Raw genomic sequence first — 19,071 nt, 5'->3', positions numbered from 1 at the left:
TTAGTCTGTTTCACTTGCAGTGGCTGACATAAATGACTTAGCAGCTCAGGCTCTGTGGATTTTGAATGAGAGATATTGACTGGTAACGAGTGTTTGAATATTCTCAGGTAATGTAAAGAAAATGTACTTTTTCATTAGAAAACAACATAGGAAGTATAAATTTGTGCATTATTAACAGTCTGAAGTGTTACTAAATGAATATAAGTAATAATTAAATGAAAGAAAACACAGAGTTACATGCATATAGTATTGTTACCAGTTCAGTGTTATGATATCATCTCACTTTCCCCCTTGGGAAAGTCACATGACATTTGTTAGGGCAAGAGGAGGTGGAGGGGGTTAAAGTGCCTCAATGAAAACCACATGGGGGGAGGAGAGACCTGAGACCAGAAAGAGAGGGGAGGGGGGGAGACAGAAATAGAGAGAGGCCCACTTGAGCTAGTAAGATAAAAGAAAAAAGCTGTAAAGAAGGTCTAAGAGTACACCAAACTCAGAAGCAGGACTGAATCCAGGACCACGGACCAGGAGCAGCCCAGTTCACCATGTCAGACTCCATCAGAAGAAGAAGCTCCAGCAGGCAGCTTCTGCAGAACCTCATCAGGTCAGTGGGAAATGTTTTTTGGTCACAGATTCTTCACCTGCACAATAAAATGAGTAGATACATAATGACACATCAGCCAAAACAGTAGAAGAATGCAAATGCATATTTAAATGCTAGCGATAAACTTAAGATAAGTGCATATCTAGCAGATATTAAAAACCTATGAGTACAGCTAAAATTTCGATCAGCCATACTTTGAAGCAAGATACATTTTTGAACGTGCAATATTTGTAATACATCTTATATTATGATCATATGACCATATTGTTTGTAATGTACTGTAATGTTTGTAATGTAATGTAATGTATTGTTTGTAATTGTCTGTAATGTACAAATTGAAAAACTGTAAAAATGAAGAGATGAACTGATTACAGCAGAAAAGCAGCATGGCTTTTTTATGTTTCGATTTCAACTTAGTCCTTTCTACTTTATCTTTAATATGCAATTGTATGCATGCAGGTCTCATGGTTTAAATTATGTCCTTGAAGATGGGTGATGTGGGTTTTTTGAAAATCAAGACATTTCATCCTCATGACTTCAGCATTACAATGGAGTACTTGGCAAATAACATGAAGCTGTGACTGTTTTTTCAAATGATGTGAGTGAAAAGCTTATAACAAAGCAGTCCAGTATCTCTGTTTTGTACTTACATGTCACCTCACCCCTGTTTAGGTTTATTGCAACCAGTTTGCACCACATTTATCTGAATCGTATTTCACATCCTACTGAAATTGTGTATACTTCTAAACCAGAAATGTGGTAACGGAGAAATTAAAATGTATAGTTTAGTAGTTTTAGTGTTAAACAAAATAAGACAGAAAATAAGTATTTTTCTAAAGAAAACGTAAAGAAGTGTCTTCTGCTGACTAGTTGTTAACCACTGTTTTGGAGCATGACCTGACAAGTTACCAAGAATTAAATAGAAGTTTGTAAAATGAGTTCTAAACAGTTTCTGCAGCTCCTCCTTTAAAACAATGGAGGTAATTGCTCAATTTAAGTTACTTTTATCATCACAATGATTTTTAATTCAACCAGCCATTTGTTGCTTTCTGTTCTCTATTTGCCTAATTTGGCCATTTACAGCAATCTGCTCTAATTTTTCACCTCTAATAGGCACAGGACCCTGAATCAGTGATACAATCATTGTCTCTGTATTTCTTGTATTTCTTGTTTCCTCCATGAGTGCTGGAGCATTGCTATGTGACTATACTCAAAATGACATTAGGCTGAGTTCAATGGCTTCCTTTATAGCTGCAACTTTCTTAATGTCTATGACATCATCTGGCTGACTCCTGAACCCCCTCCTGCTCTACTACGTACACACATACACGCACACACACACACAAAGAAAATCCTGTTCTGCAGGCCTGCATTGCCTCATTGTGTAAATGGTGGAAAAAATTATGCTAATCAGACAGACATCCTCTGTAATTTTATGGTTATTAACATTGTGTTAAATACCCCAGCAGACCCCAAGGATACCGTGTAGTTCAGACCACTCTGCAGAGACAATACATTGTCTGAGCATGTGAAGAAAATGCAACAATACAAAACTGTGCTTTTTGGCAGATCACACAAACAGTTTCACACTGCCAGACTGATTTGTTATTGCATCTAAAAGCAGTCGTGTAGAATGCAACAAGTCAGCAGACAAGCCAGCTGTTGGTCAGTTCTTTGTCCACTGTTTTGTGTGCATAGATTAAGTGCTGCTGATGTTATACCACACGTTGCATGGATTGATTGTGTAGGTCATCCACCAGTCAAAACATTGGTGAATCCATCCCTGACTCCGCCAGTGCCAAAGGATACTTTGGCACTGGCGGAGTCAGTATCCTCCAACAACAGTTGCCCCAACAGTTACCCCAGTGGACCATATGGGACTATGTGTGTGCGTGAATGTTATAAAGCACCGTATGAATGTGTGTGATTGGTGAATGAGATTTCTAGTAAGAAAATACTTTGAGTGCTCAAATAAGTACAAAGGCATGACATTTGCCAGTATTAACATTTGACAGAAACCATAAAGTTCAACTCACCTTAAACAAAGTGATGTGACTCTATAAACCTCACCACACAAATATGCAGTTTATAGAGCCGCAATACTGCCTAATCAACTTCCAGAGAGGTACATAATTATTATTTACTCAAAGGAAGCAATTACTTAAGGACATAGTGTCAGTGGGATGTCATCTAATTTTAGATCACATCACAAACCATAAAAATTAAAGACTATGTGAGAGTACTATATTTACAGTTTGGCCAACATATGTAAAATTGCAATTATTTCATGCGTTAATTTACATTTTTACAGGAATTGATAAGACTACATTTGCCTTTGCACAGAAATAATAATTCAGCAAGCATGATCAACTAATTCTGAAATTTAACCTGACACAGTTTTTTATACCACTTCCTAAACATAGCTTTTAGATAAGCAAACAGTGTGTGTGTTAGGAAGCAGGTAGGCTGTCCTTGAGGCAACAAATTATGCTAAATAGATAACAGGCTATCATTTTCCAAAAGGCTCCAAAACATTTGCATAGCCCACTCAAAAAGTTGACTCTGTTCTTCTGGATGTTGCGTTTCCAGTGTGAGAAACATTAGGTCACTTCATTTAGTGACTTCTTCTGGAGAAGAGTTCTAGACTCCTACATGTTTAATCTGTTCAGGTTAGCAGTTCAGCTGCCATTTTTGTTTTTGGAGCCAGAAGTTTATGTAACAAATCTGGATGAGAGGTTAACAGTTGTCAGAAAATGCTAGTTAGCTTGTTGCCATCGTGTATTCAAAAACCGCATAGGTGCTAATTAGTTATAAGCAACATCCAATCAAAAATACTTTAGTTTCTGAGTGCATTGTACCTCACAATAGGTCATATTATTTGTCAGATAATTTCATTCAAAATGCTCCAAAAGACACCAACAGAAACATCAAACATCAGCGAGCAAATAGCCAACACATATGGACATATAAAGATTTCATGCTTCTTCCCCTTGTTACATTTCATGCAGTAGTGATGAGGTCCAGACAATCAAACCTGATCTCCAATTGACCCATCACCACCCACTCTCTCTCTCCCCATAGCCTGACTGCGAAGCCAAAACAGCCCTGTCACACATCAAATCAGATTACAGCAAACTTAAGACAGACTTGACAACATGACTCCTACTACATCTCTAGTGAGTACAATCTTATGTAGGTCACTTTCCCACATAACAACCACAGCATGTTTGACTTAGAACTTATGGTCAGCGTCCTCACTAAAAGTCTTAAGCAATGAGATTTTCTTCAGTTGCTTATTAAAAACTTTCACAAAGATTTTATCCACAGATGAGCTGATTTATATTTAAGCCTTTTGCATTGCACTGCACTGGCAAATTTTCTGCATGTTTTATGTATTCCTTCAGTTAGAACCAACAAGATCACACTTTTGCCTTTCTTTGTTCCTGCTGTTCTTCTACAGTTTTATGAAACGTCAGAAAAAAATATTTCAAAATGAGACACTAAAAATAAAGTAATGTATTTTGAAGCTTTTTGACTGCTGGCATGGGCCAGCAGTGATTATATGTGGACAAGAGTCAAGAATGATAAGTTAGCAGCTAATGCTAGCTTTAATAGCAAACTAAATCCATAAACTAGATAATATCCCTTTTTAAAAATAATAATAATAAAAATCTGACAAACAAACGAAACCAATTATTTGCACCAGGATGTAAATGTGATATTTAATGTTATGTAGTCATATTTTAACATAGCGTTGAATCGACTACCTCACTATTAAACTTACACCCATCATTTATTTTGATGCTTTTTTTCTTTGGTGCAGTTTTCTACCTATGCATACGGTTCAAACAGATTGATCACAGACTAACAATTTCCAAAACAAGTTAGTGTGGAATAAATTCGATGTGATATATAGGTGATATGTATCATTCATCAAGCTAATCATGTAATGATGTGTATACTATACTACAACATGGACATTAGCATTACCATCCCATTCCAGAGAAAGAAATCAAAGCTGAATAGTTGAATGTTTACACACAGTGCTAAAACTTAATCATTTATTGTCTTCTTTTTTTTTAATGCTTCCAGGGTGTTTATTTTAAGCCCAACGTCTCTTGTTGCATGCCAGAAATAAAGAATATGCAACAATGTTGTTATGTTTCCAAACAGAAGCAATTAAAGTGATGAATTCACTGCCATTGTGGCTGTTAAAACTGTATCCAAATTGTAATGAGCTGACATTTTCCTTCAAAACAATGACATCACACTCCAAAGACCCTTTCTGTACACAATAGAAAGTCCAGAGATTTAGGTGATGTCAAACTCCCAGCCAATCAGATGAATAAATATTTCCGAGGTTTTGCTCATTCCAATTTCCAGACAAGACTTTATCCAGACCTCGAGTTGTATGACAAGATGGAGCATTAAGGTCTCTCTCTGTCCTTCTCCTCCATATCTTGACCTCCTCCTCCACCTCCTCACTCTCCTTCTCTCTGTTTTTCTCTCGAGATTGAAATTAAGTGAAAAAGCACGGCAGCTGGCTCAAACTCCACCAGATGTTCTTGGACAATAAAAGGAGTTATTGTTATCAGGTCACACCCACTGGAAGCTAAAACCAATCGGGCAAATGAACTAATGCGCTTTTGATGGGAAAGAACTCGTTCTTTCCAGTGAATTTTAAATTATGTGTGAAAAACTCATCATGCATAGACTTTTCCATAGGTTCATTTCAACATTGTACCAGATAAATAGCAAATGTGCATAACATAGATCTGGGTGCCAGCGTGGCTGCTCGATGCTAATAAGGTCAGTTCAGTTTTTCATTTCTTACAACTTTCAATCCTCACTATATCATCCTGGGTTTGGCCTCTTAGACTAAATTAAAGGAAATTTTAGTTCAGTGACATCTTTGTAGCACCCTGTGTACAAAGCAAGTTCCCAAAAGATTTTTTTCCCCGAGTTCTAAGAGCATCCACAGAGCCCCAACCTCATTTCAATTCAACAGCTTTGGGATGAGTTGGAGCAATGCAGGCATTATTGCTCAACATCAGCGCTCTCATGGAAATACTGAATCAAAACACTGGCTTTCAGAGCAGCATATTTCCTGGCAGAGTAACCTTCTAAATAATCACATGTTGTTCTAATATTCACAGTAGGTGTCCACAAACTCAGAACAATGTAGCAAATCTGGAAGGTTGGGGAGCCTTGGGCAGTTACATGGGCACACACTGAGGGGAAGCCAACTTTACCATCTCTTCAACAGCTTAAAAGTCCACCAACAGTAATTACATGAAAACTATGAGAAGAATTTTACAACTACTTATGGCTTTTTTTTTTCAAATACACTTTTTTGGAAATGTATGTATGTATGTATGTATGTAAAAATTAATGAAGAATTGATTTCCATTTAGAGTTAATATATCCATCCATCCATGTCCTTGCGCTTATCCAGTAAGGGCTGGATAAGCTACATATAGCCTCTTAAAAGGTCTTTTCTAAAATGTATAACATTGCATTTGCAGTATACACTGTGTGTCCTGTAAGTGTAATGATATTTGTGCGAACTGCAGGGTGACAGCACAGCGGAGCCAGGAGGATGCTGAAGAGATTGAGCGGGAGAGAAGGAGAAGGGCCAGGGAAAAGCAGAGAGGAGAGAAGAGCCCGTCCTGGCTCGAGCCCACCCAACAGAACCACTACACACAAAACACAGAGTAAGAAATGTTGTAGCACACATTGTTTGTCAGGCCTTCCAGCTTCTTATTCAGCTTCTTACAGCTTTTGCTACGTAAATATCAACAAGTCTGTCTAGAAACAGAAAATATAAAAGTATGTAATTTTTCTCGTCACATAACAAATAACCTTTTATCTTAGGCTTAAGCTGAGTTGTTTATAGTCTTCCACCCAAAGAAATGTTACAGAGCTGTATCCATCCATCCACTTACATCACTTTTAAAAAATATGTTTTATTGCTTAGAGAGGCTGTACTTTCATTACACACAAGGACAGCTTGTGCTCTGTGAATACTTCACAGTAATAAATTGATAAACTTAAAACAACAAGAATTCACATCACAAACTTTGCAAAATGTCCAAGTTAAAGACTCTTCTAATGAGTTGCATGCATGTTTAGTCTTTATGCAGCAGTTTATAAAACTTAGGAATGTTAATCAAGTGAAGCTGGGATTAGTACACCAATAAGACAACCAAGAAGAATATTTAATTTGCTTGGATTGCTTTCTAGCAAGACTTCTCAGCTGATACTATCTGTTCCAACAAGGCTTGGTTTCTCTCACTAACCCAACCATTGCATTTACAGCAAACACTGAAGACGGGCTGCTCTTCATGTTTACAGCTCAGCCTGTCTGTGCTCATTGTTGTGGAAAAGCGTGTGTTGGTGTCATCAGTACATTCAGCCCAGTTACCTAGCCCAGTGATGCTGCAGGTAAAGGAGCTGAAAAAGCTGCTGCACCATCAGCTTCCGGTTGTATGGGCAGATGTCAGAAAGGGAATCTCTGGAGGAAATATTCCCATCGCTTGAGTTTATGATACTCAGCAAAAACTGCACAACTCACTCATCCTCTTATCAGAAAATGTCTGTATTAACAACTGTAAGTTCTTTTCCTGACCCATTGCCTTAACTACCACCCAGTCACATATAATTAGTTTGTGAGACACCTGTTATTATAGATTGCTAAAAGGACAAGATTTGAATTAGATGAATCTAAATAGAATTCCAGTTGCTAAAATCTGAAATGCTGAATATAATATGAACCTTTATAGAGAAATCTAGGGTACTCTGGAATTTCCAGTGGTGTAATGGTTAACACATATGCTTGGCAAGTATGAGGGTGACAGTTTGATTCCAGTGAGAGACACAAATCCCCTCTGAGTTTGCATCAGGAAGAAGATCCAGTGTAAGACATTCTGCCAAAGGACATCCAGTGCCTCCTGCTCTAGCAAGGGACAATCTGAAAATGGCTTTTTTTAAGAGAAACATTTGTGTAAAAACAAATTCTACTTGGAGTTATTTAGAGACATCAGTAGCTTTTAATCTGTTGCTGCTTATAAGGTTGGTTTGCTGACTTGAGGTTTTCTGAAACTGGAGGCAGCAGTGCCTCTGTTTGGTGTTTCCACAGTTATTGTCTCTGTTTCCATGGAGCTTGAAACCTAAGATCCCATATGCCACCTGCCAGCCATCTTTCAACAGTTTTGCCCCCATGAATATATTTTCTTTGTTTGCTCCGAAGCAAGCTCACTTGCTGCCTAACAAATTTAACTAAACAGAATCTAAACTTGACTATCAAGTTCTGAAAATGTGAATAGCAGAATTAACTGAAAATAAGAAAACTGACTGGCTTTCCTTTTATATTTTCCTACCTTATGTGGTCAGTTTGGAAAAAAAAATCAGTTCAGCATGGTTGGTACATACAGGTCATCAGATGTTGTGCATAAGACTTCAAGTCGTGGAGGGGGTGTAATCATAAGAGGGAATCATTTAAACTTGTGTAAGGGTGTTCCCAATGTGAGAGAAAACCGTATTAATTATTGATAACTATTCTTCTCTTGACTGGGATGGGCTCACTCAGGATTGTAGATTAAAAGCTCTACCTTTCTACACCTCAGACAGGTGAGCTCTCACACACAGAGTCAGAAAATTTCAAATGATCAGACTGGGTCCTGAACTCCATGTCTGCTGTCAAGATTTTATTTTATTAAAGTTAGTAAGATTCTGACCATTTTTGCCAGATTTACTGATTAGTTATTTTCCATCTTCTGCCTAACTTCACATTGACCTTTTGCACCACTGATAGTGATTATTGTAGTGATATTATAAACCTGGATGTCTGCCATATGGACTATGAATGTCATTAAGATTAGCAATAATGAAAACATGGTTAAATTACAATACATAAATTAAGTATTAAAGCTATTTTCTGACAATTATTTACACATTGTTTTTGGTTATACTATGTTGTGAGACTTTCAGGCTTTCCCATAAAGGCATGTGATACTTCTCCTTCCTCTGTTTAAAGGACCAATTACTTATGAGTACTGTGAAAATGTCCAAATCTCCCTAACACAGTCAAAGACTACATGTCAAAGACTACATGACTAAAAACACTGCACCCAAGGCCAAGGCTTCGGTTTCTGAGATCAGGTAAGTGATAAATTTTCTGTGCTCTATTCTTAGGTCAGATGAGGAGCTGAAGCCCAGTTGCTCCGTGGGCCTGGATGAAGATGAAGGTTTCAGTGACTGGAGCCACAGGCTAGAAACCCGTAATGAGCAAGAGATGCAGAATGGCTGCAGGGCAAAGGAGCAGAGACCTTCAGCATCACCACCAAACCCTCAGAGTGACCAACATCAGGTGGATGAAGAGGGACAGGAGGAGGCAGGAGGACTAGAACCAAGGAGTAGGACCCAGGACACTTCAACAGAAGCTCCAGTGAAGGTCAAATAGATTTGTACCTTCAATGGCATACTAACATAGTGTTAAACCTACATCTTCAGAGCAGATTTACCTCACTATAGTGATCTGAGGTTCATTCAGACACAAGAGTTCTGGTTTACAGTTGTAGTAAGATGTTTACATACACTCATCATGGGCATGATTGCCATGTCATTTTGTTATTTTTTTCAGAGTGGAATGATTATACAGCGTACGCCTTTAATGACTTTAAAAACAAGAATTGCGTGCATAGTGTTGAAGCATTCATATAGGCTCAAATTGTCATGTCTGCAGTGGCAGACGGTGAAGAGTGTAGAGAGAGAGTAGACCCAAATTCAGACTACCAAGACACAATTTAATATTAACAAAAAGTGAGCCTTTATTTCTGGCTGCATGAAATGCAAACAAAGCAAAGGGAGACTAATATTCAACTAACTAAACACTAAGTACATGGATCGAAATTACCTGGAACAACAAAAACATGGGACTAGGAAACAAAGGGCAGACAGTCCAACAACAGGCAAAGGAAGACAGAGGGCTAAATACACAAAGGATAATGAGGGGATGAGAATCAGGAGGGAAACATAGCTGGAACTCATCTGACACAATGAGACAGGGAGGAAGCAAAACAGAACACTCTGAACACATCTCAAGGGACTATCAAAATAAAACAGGAAACATGAGCCACACACTTTGACACAGGGACTGGGGAAGAATCAGACATGGGAACATAACTGACACAAAACAGACACAGGCGATAAACAAACATGAAGACAAGGGAGACTAGACATGAAACGTGTAATACAGGGGAGGCACAGTGACAAAACCTAAAGACTTGAAACGAATAGTTATGTCTATAACTTCTGTTCCCTGAAGGAGAGGAACGAGGTACAACACATAAGTAAGGGATATCACGCCCTCGCATGTCCTGGCTGAAGAAACCTTTATTCACGTCTTTAAGGCAGATGAGGGCTGTATCCCAATTCAGGACTGCAGCCTTAAAGGCCGCATTTTAAGGCCGATTACGTCACAGCGACACGACGAAGGCTGTCCCAATTCGAAGGCTGCTCGAAATGCGGCCCTCAAATGCGTCCTTCATTTCCCTGAATTTTAAGGACGTGGCGGTGTAGACTTCGTGGCCCAACATATCCCAGAATGCATAGCGCGGCGGTGGGTGTGGATAATTTTGCCGAAAAAAAACTGCAGATGAGGGGCGCCCGAAGAGTAAACTTTAAGTAAGTACTGAATATTATGTCACTTATTTATGTGCAAATGTTTAATAACGAAGAACATTAAAACATTACTGTTGGCCACATGTCGGCAAAGTTATGTGACATTAGTGACGTTTGTACTAACTTGGTTTTAAAGCCTGTACTTTAAAATATACGCCGTTCAATAGCTGACCTTAATCTTACAGAGAATGATCAAAGCTCATGTAGAAACAAAAAAACAAATGAACAAAAGATTTTCTCCTTCAATTCTGTCAAACAATGCTGTATGAAACGTTTCCAGCTGTTAGTATTATGGTTGCTAGGCAACCTGGGCAGCGCAACGGAGGCTGGACCGTCCCATTTCACAAGCCTCGCACTTCCGGCCTTAGCGGTCTTTAAGTACGCGGCCCTTGAGGATTGTTGAGGCCGCGTACTTTAAGGCTGCAGACCCTGAATTGGGATACAGCCCACCTGCACATATAACCGCTGTCATCACAGTCATCCCTCAGTTCAATAGCCGCTCTTCACCGAGCCAAAATGCTCAGTGGGTCCACCTCGCCACCGATTGTGCAAGTTCCCCCACTTAAAATGATGACAGAGGTCAGTAATTTGCACCAGAGGTACACTTCAACTGTGAGAGACAGAATGTGAAAAAAAAATCCATGAATTTATAAATACTGTTCATCATAAAGTGTTACACAGATACTCACAGTCTTCAATGTACACACACCGATGAGTGACCTCATCCAGGACCATGAGTGGGGGACAGACAGGAAGGCAACCCTCCACTCTGAACAGAAAACAATTGACAGCTGAGACTATAAACTCTGCATCGGTACTCAGAGGCCAAAGCATTAAGAGCTGTTAACAAAGGACTGCGCATACAAAATACAGTGGGGCAAAAAAGTATTTAGTCAGCCACCGATTGTGCAAGTTCCCCCACCTAAAATGATGACAGAGGTCAGTAATTTGCACCAGAGGTACACTTCAACTGTGAGAGACAGAACGTGAAAAAAAAATCCATGTATTCACATGGTAGGATTTGTAAAGAATTTATTCGTAAATTAGGGTGGAAAATAAGTATTTGGTCACCTCAAACAAGGAAAATCTCTGGCTCTCACAGACCTGTAATGTCTCCTGTAAGAAGCTTTTCTGTCCCCCACCTGTTACCTGTATGAATGGCACCTGTTTGAACTCATCATCTGTATAAAAGACACCTGTCCACAGCCTCAAACAGTCAGACTCCAAACTCCGCCATGGCCAAGACCAAAGAGCTTTCGAAGGACACCAGGAAAAGTATTGTAGACCTGCACCAGACTGGGAAGAGTGAATCTACAATAGGCAAGCAGCTTGGTGTGAAAAAATCAACTGTGGGAGCAATCATCAGAAAATGGAAGACATACAAGACCACTGATAATCTCCCTCGATCTGGGGCTCCACGCAAGATCTCATCCCGTGGGGTCAAAATGATCATGAGAACGGTGAGCAAAGATCCCAGAACCACACGGGGGGACCTGGTGAATGACCTGCAGAGAGCTGGGACCAAAGTAACAAAGGTCACCATCAGTAACACACTACAACGGCAGGGAATCAAATCCCGCAGTGCCAGACGTGTTCCGCTGCTGAAGCCAGTGCATGTCCAGGCCCGTCTGAAGTTTGCCAGAGAGCACATGGATGATACAGCAGAGGATTGGGAGAATGTCATGTGGTCAGATGAAACCAAAGTAGAACTTTTTGGTATAAACTCAACTCGTCGTGTTTGGAGGAAGAAGAATACTGAGTTGCATCCCAAGAACACCATACCTACTGTGAAGCATGGGGGTGGAAACATCATGCTATGGGGCTGTTTTTCTGCCAAGGGGACAGGACGACTGATCCGTGTTAAGGACAGAATGAATGGGGCCATGTATCGTGAGATTTTGAGCCAAAACCTCCTTCCATCAGTGAGAACTTTGAAGATGAAACGAGGCTGGGTCTTCCAACATGACAATGATCCAAAACACACCGCCCGGGCAACAAAGGAGTGGCTCCGTAAGAAGCATTTGAAAGTCCTGGAGTGGCCTAGCCAGTCTCCAGACCTCAACCCCATAGAAAATCTGTGGCGGGAGTTGAAAGTCCGTGTTGCTCGGCGACAGCCCCAAAACATCACTGCTCTCGAGAAGATCTGCATGGAGGAATGGGCCAAAATACCAGCTACTGTGTGTGCAAACCTGGTAAAGACCTATAGTAAACGTTTGACCTCTGTTATTGCCAACAAAGGTTATGTTACAAAGTATTGAGTTGTATTTTTGTTATTGACCAAATACTTATTTTCCACCCTGATTTACGAATAAATTCTTTACAAATCCTACCATGTGGATTCATGGATTTTTTTTCACATTCTGTCTCTCACAGTTGAAGTGTACCTCTGGTGCAAATTACTGACCTCTGTCATCATTTTAGGTGGGGGAACTTGCACAATCGGTGGCTAACTAAATACTTTTTTGCCCCACTGTAAGTGGGGCAAAGCAAGGCCTTTGGTGCTGTACACCAGTGAGATAGCTTCTATAATCCTGTGGGACAGCCTCTGTTTAGACAGAGCTCTACCTTTAGTTGGATTAGCGAAGCAGAAAAACAGCTGGTCACACAAATGCACATTCTAAGCGCGCTCAATGTAGGTGTGTAGCACACGCACTGGACAAAGAGAATGCATCTTCCTCTGCTCCTCAGATGCCAAAGGAGGGGAGCAAAAGCTCAGCACCTCAAACTCCATTGAGCTATAAAATGCAGGCATGATCTTGGGAAAATAGGCAGCATTTGGACGCATTATGACTTTGTGGCCATCAGGAGAGAACTATGTGCAGGAGGGATGCACAGACAGCACATGAGGACACCCACCCGCTTTGCCGAAGCCAAAGCAAGAAGGAATGGAGTCTTATTTGAGAGAAATTTCATATCCACAGATTCAATGGGTTTAAACAGCACCAAAGACAAGTCCCAAGCAGGGACACTGGACTTAAGCATGGCTCTCAGCCAGCGAACCCCTTTCAGAAAATGTATAGCAAGGGGATGTGCACCTGGTGTCAGCCTGTCAAAGCCAACATGACAAGCAGATATAGGTGCTAAATAAACCGTAATTGTTGAAAATGAAAGGCCCTTATTGAGCAGCTCCTGCAGGAATGTCAAAACATCCACAATAGCCCTTCGGTTATTTTTATTCATTTACTCAACCTTCTTTAGCTCTGAACAATGTCTCAAAGTAGTGTTTAACATGAATAAATAGAATTAGACATAAAATAACTGCATTGAAAATACAAATACGCACTGGAAATGTATTACAAAATACAGAAGCAAAATACAGAAGCCGTGTGTGTGTGTGTGTGTGTGTGTGTGTGTGTGTGTGTGTGTGTGTGTGTGTGTGTGTGTGTGTGTGTGTGTGTGTGTGTGTGTGTGTGTGTGTGTGTGTGTGTGTGTATAAAGATCTGCTACCCAGATCTTTATTCTTTTTTTCCTGGTTTGTTGGAATGTACACCTTGAAGAAACAGCAACCTCTGAAAGGTACCAGGTGCTCATCAACTGTCACCTCAGGGCCTGCATTGTACATAGCTGGTATGTCTGTGAAGGTTCTCAGTCATAACATAACTGGTAGGCGCTCCACCCACCTGTTCAGTGGCCAATTCAGTGGGTCATTCAATGGGTGTCGTTCAGCAGCCCATTCAATGGGTCGTTTAGTGACCCATTCTGTGGTGTTGTTCAGTGGGTGTCGTTCAGTGGCCCACTCAATGGGTCGTTCAGTGGACTATTCAGTGGGATTCCCATTCATTTCCTATGGCGATCACCTTTGACCGGGAACACCACAGATGTAATCAAACACTCAAAATTCAACAAAAGAGGCGATAATCACTGTGAAATGTTCTAGTGCATGGTGTGGAGGATGCATAAGGCCTTGAGGCAATCGGATGTAAAACACAATATTTATGAGTGCTTTAAGCTGTAAATCGGTCAAATTTGACCTGAACACAACAGGAAGGATAGAGCACTGAAATGGGAGAGTGTGGCGGTCCTGGCACCATTGCTCGAAGGCTCGCCATTTGTAAGCATACAAGCCTCTAGTAGATGGGGCCCTAGCGCTCTGAATTGTTGCTACTAGGTGGCAGAACCTTAGCAATCAAGTTTGACCTCTCAGGAGGTAAGCATGAAGGTGCACAGATCACGCCACAGGCGTGGATGAACCACTTCTCCTCCTGCCTGAGCGAGGAGGTCCCTGCGGATTGGAATCTGCCAAGGACTCGCTGCTAGCAGGCTGATTATCTCTTCATACCATGACCTTGTGGACACCAAGGGGCCACTAGAATCAGAGAGAGAGACTGCCGACACACTGTCTCTAGAACTGGAGATATCATTTCCACTGGGGGGAAATGCATACAGGAGCATGTCTGGCCATTGGTACAACAATGAAAAACAGCGGCGACACTTAATGTGGTCACCTGAACATTTAACACACCTGAACAGGGAGTTACAACCTGAGGCATTTTGTGTGCAGGGGGTTTGTGCTTGGAGAGAACTTAAGTGGCACCTTTTGGGCGGCAACAGAGGGGTTAAAGTAGCGTCTTCCTGCTGCTGGACCCCTTCTCCACTCGGAACCACAGCTAGGAGGGCTGAGGCTTCTTCCTTCTGGGCGTTGGGTTCCACCGGGGGCTCCAGACCGATTGGCGTGGAGCTCGGACTGGAGGATGTGCTCCTGCTGGCAGCACACCCACTGCGGCAGTAGGTGCTGGTCTCTTGCCAGTCGGCAAAGGAGTGGCGGGCCTGTGAGGGGTAGCTGCAGGCTTGGGCCTCGCCTGACGTCAGGGGATGATGTCGCGCAGAGCTTGAATGTCCGAATAACCCAGCCGCAGACACAGATATAAAACCCTGTCCATATCCAGGACGTCAGAGAGGGTCAGCCACACCTCTGTGCCACTACTGTTGAAGCCCAGGGAGAGCGCTGCACAGCAGGATGCACAGAGGATGTAATCCGTGGCGACTCTGACCTTGTTAAGAAAAGGTGCCAGCGGGCTGTCATCAGGAACCAGAGATCCGAGCTCCGCCAGGCACATCGCCTGGCATGTCTGGAGCATAGTGACGGAGCTCATGGCACAGTGCCGGCCTGAGGGATTTTGGCCATTGCGGGCTCCGTTCGGAGGAAAAAACCTGTGAACTGCGACGGCTTCTGAGCTAGCAGAGGAGAGGGCCAATCGGTCTGCAGCTTCTCAGCAGCACGGTGAAAAAGGGAAAAAAGAGAGGCGTCATCGTGGCCAACCGGTGCAGCAGTAGCGGCACACTGGGCAGACAATGAGCTCTCCTGCTCATCCTCCGACAAACCATGGATGTCCAGGCCGATGTCCAGCATGTCATCATCTTCCTGGGAAGCGCTGGAGGGCTTCAACCCAAGCTGAAGTCCATTAGCGCTCCTCCATGGTTCCGGCTCATCATCGGCTAACCCAGACCTTCCCAAAGTGTCCGGTTATCCACCACTGAGGAAGCATTGCAAATCAAAAGGGAGGAGTAATCAGTATCATGATCCAAAGGAGCCGTTTTACGGACAGTGGACCCCTGCATGCCAGAAAGCATTTGAGGCTATCATTGACAAGCTAACATCGCCTCCAGTCCTGGCCTTTGCTGACCCAAAGCTGCCTTACATCCTTCATACAGATGCGAGCACTAGGGGCCTTGGAGCAGCCTTATACCAGGAGCAGGAGGGACAGCTGCGGGTTATCGCCTACGCGAGTTGAGGTTCATCGTGTAGTGAGTCCCGCTATCCAGCACATAAGCTCGAGTTTTTGACTTTAAAGTGGGCTGTAACAGAGAAGCTGAGTGACTACCTCTATGGCAGTAGTTCCCAAACTACCGTACGCGTACCCTCGGGGGTACGCAAGTGGCTGTAGGGGGTACGCGTGGGTTGGGGTTGGAGTGGGGATCAAAAGTTTTAAAAGCCGAAATTTGCGCTAATGCAGTTTTTTTTGCCTGTCAAATACATGACTATATACCACCCTCTGGTGTTCAGCAAAAAAATAGCTCTGACAAAATACATGGGCGTGATTTGCCCAAATGACTGACACCTAACAGTTGAAGTTGCCTCCAAGCATTCAGTGCAGCGCGAAAATGGACAAGTGGTTAACAAGAAAAAAAGGCCCTACCACAGAGACACCGGCCACAACAACCAATAAGCTCATATCTGAAGATGCATTTTCCAGTGACCGCACAGGTGATTGTTCAACAACAATGTGTTCGTCAGATTTGGATGCTAGCAGTGCTAGCAGGGATGTATCTGTGGTTACTAGCCAAGTGGCTAGCATAGCTGGAGCCAGCCATGTGGAAAGTGATGAAGTGTCTGATGCGGAGCGTCAAAGTGGGAGAAAGCATGACAGCACGGACTGTAACACAACCTCATCAAAGAAGCGCAAATATGATGACAATTATATTTCGCTGGGGTTTACGTGTATAAATATTGGTGGATTTCCCCGGCCACAGTGTGTTATTTGTGCAAAAGTATTGTCTCAGAACTCAATGAAACCTTCACTTTTGCGCAGACATTTAGAGACAAATCATCCCCATTTGAAAAATAAACCAAGGGAATATTTTGAGCGACAGCTAAAATCACTTTCAACAAGTAAAACCTGCATTCAGGTGCCAGATCTTATGAATAAAAACAGACTACAAGCATCTTACATGGTCAGTTACAGAGTGGCTAAAAACAACAAACCCCACACTATTGTGGAGGACCTCATTCTCCCTGCTGCTTTAGATATGGTAGGGACAATGTTGGGGGAAAAGGCAAAAAAGACGATACAGTCCATTCCATCATCAAACAATACTGTCTTACGGCGCATCAATGCAATGTCAGAAAATGTTTTACAGCAGCTACTTCTGCGCATACGCCAGGGGCGGAGCGTGGGGGTGGCTTACGGGGCTTAAGCCCGGGTTGTTTTGTCAGAAGCCCGGGGTATTTTGGAGTGTAATTTTTTCATAGTTAGATGCCTGGCTGACAACTGTATAAAACAAAAAGTACACACAATATTCGAAGCACATAGTGCACACTGTGGGAATTTACGACTGTGCGTGAATCCCCCCCTGATATTGGTATGATCCAAGCTCAGGCACTAAGCGACTGAGCCAGCCATACTAAGGAGAGCTTAAGTTTGAGCAGGTACCAAAGCAAATCATTCGTACCGTACAAATAATGTAAATATGACGGTGCATCACGAAAGATTGATATGAAACTGATCACTTGACCAATATTATTTTACTTGCTCTTCAAGTGAATCAACAAATGGCGAAATGAAAAGCCGAACAAATGCTATTTTTTAGAGAGTCTTAGCTTACGTGTGTTTATTTCATATTTTCAGTTCTTACCCTCCCCGACTAATTCGGTTTCAGTTATGTACTGAAATATAAGAATGGACATTAGAGGGTTCTTTCAAAGAAAAAACTCAGGTAAATGTTATTTTATATATTATGCTTACTATGTTGTTCAGTATATTTCTATGCAAAACAAGAGGGATTTCAGTACACAGCAGGATATTCACATTTGTAACCAGATATTTACATACACTTTAGGGAGAAAACATAAAACATTTTTACTGTACAACATCAATTTAGAGTAAACTTTTGTTTTAGATAAATATTGAAATATATTTTGAATTAGTTAAATGTCAGAATAAAGAGAGACAGAGCTATTTTTATCACTTTCATTAAATTTAGGAGTACATGTACACTAAGTTTGTTAATTAATAAGAAAACTCCAGACGATTCTATTCTGAGCTGAAGAAGCTTCTGATAGGTTAGTAGAGTCCATGTGAGTAAATTGGTGGCACAGCTGTGGATGCATATAAGGCAAAACACAGAGCCTGTTTCTTTGACATGGGAAAATCCAGAGATGTCAACTAAAACACCAGGAAAAGAATCGTGGAGCTCCATAAGTGTGGCTCAATTTGAATACAATTTGGTGCCATTTGCAATTAAAAAACACAGACAGTTTCTCTCTTTACTCTTAAAGTTAACAAATATGTTTTTATATTTATCAATCTAAAAAAATAAACATTTAGTCTGATTTGATGTTACAATTAAAAAAGTGTTTGTGTTTTGATCTGAAGAGTTTGTAAATATCTGGTTTCAACTGTATATTTGATGATTGTCAGCACAAAGAGGGAGAGAGAGGAGCAGAGAGGGCGAGAGAGGAGCAGAGATTGAGATGGAGAATGAGGACAGAACAGAGATGAACAAGAGCAGGTGAGACACACATGTTAGTCAAATGGTTGCTTACTAAAAGTATCACTGTATCATAGGTACTCATGTATCTCGTACCTAGTGTTTCTTTTTAGGTTTGCTATTTTTCAAATTCTATATTTATTAAGTTCTGCAGGCTTGTTTGCACAACAAGGCTAAATAATTATATAAACTTTTCTCAATCTAAATATTGTACTTTGGTAGAATTAAATAAATAAGTGTAGTGCAGGTCTATGATGATTTTTAGTGCTACTATCATCTAGTTCTGATTGTGGTTATGTCTTGGTTAAGTCCTCAGTAATCCTGCTTTTGAACTGTTGTAGTCCTGTTTTAATTCTGGATCAGTTCTGGGTCTGGTTGAATTGGGGTTTAGTCCCTGTGTCTTGATACAGCCCCGACTTCGTTCTGTCTTGCTGCTCAATTAAAAAACTAGTTTAAGGTGTCCTGCATGTGTGATATATATATTTCCCTATATGAAGTCATTCTTTTTTGAACAAAACTCAAAACAGAGCCTATTAATCTTTCAGTCATTTCTACACCCCCCCCCCCCCCCCCCCCCCCCC

General features: G+C 41.4%; 1 protein-coding gene across 2 annotated transcripts in view; it reads left to right on the top strand.

The window, feature by feature from the left end:
• Nucleotides 1–397: 397 nt before the first annotated feature.
• Nucleotides 398–19,071, top strand: part of lsp1b (lymphocyte specific protein 1 b) — a 65,116-nt gene continuing 46,442 nt past the window's right edge. For both annotated transcript variants that reach the window (XM_080884530.1, XM_080884529.1), the window contains exons 1-3: nucleotides 398–601; nucleotides 6,175–6,315; nucleotides 8,795–9,053. In XM_080884530.1, the coding sequence (XP_080740656.1) occupies nucleotides 543–601; nucleotides 6,175–6,315; nucleotides 8,795–9,053 (459 nt within the window). In that variant the 5' untranslated portion in view covers nucleotides 398–542. The remainder of the gene's footprint in view (nucleotides 602–6,174; nucleotides 6,316–8,794; nucleotides 9,054–19,071) is intronic.

Source organism: Rhamphochromis sp. 'chilingali' (assembly GCF_963969265.1).
Source record: "Rhamphochromis sp. 'chilingali' genome assembly, chromosome: 6".
Classification (NCBI taxonomy): Eukaryota; Metazoa; Chordata; class Actinopteri; order Cichliformes; family Cichlidae; genus Rhamphochromis; species Rhamphochromis sp. 'chilingali'.
Note: the sequence above shows the minus strand (reverse complement) of the source record. Positions and strands in the feature narration are given on the sequence as shown.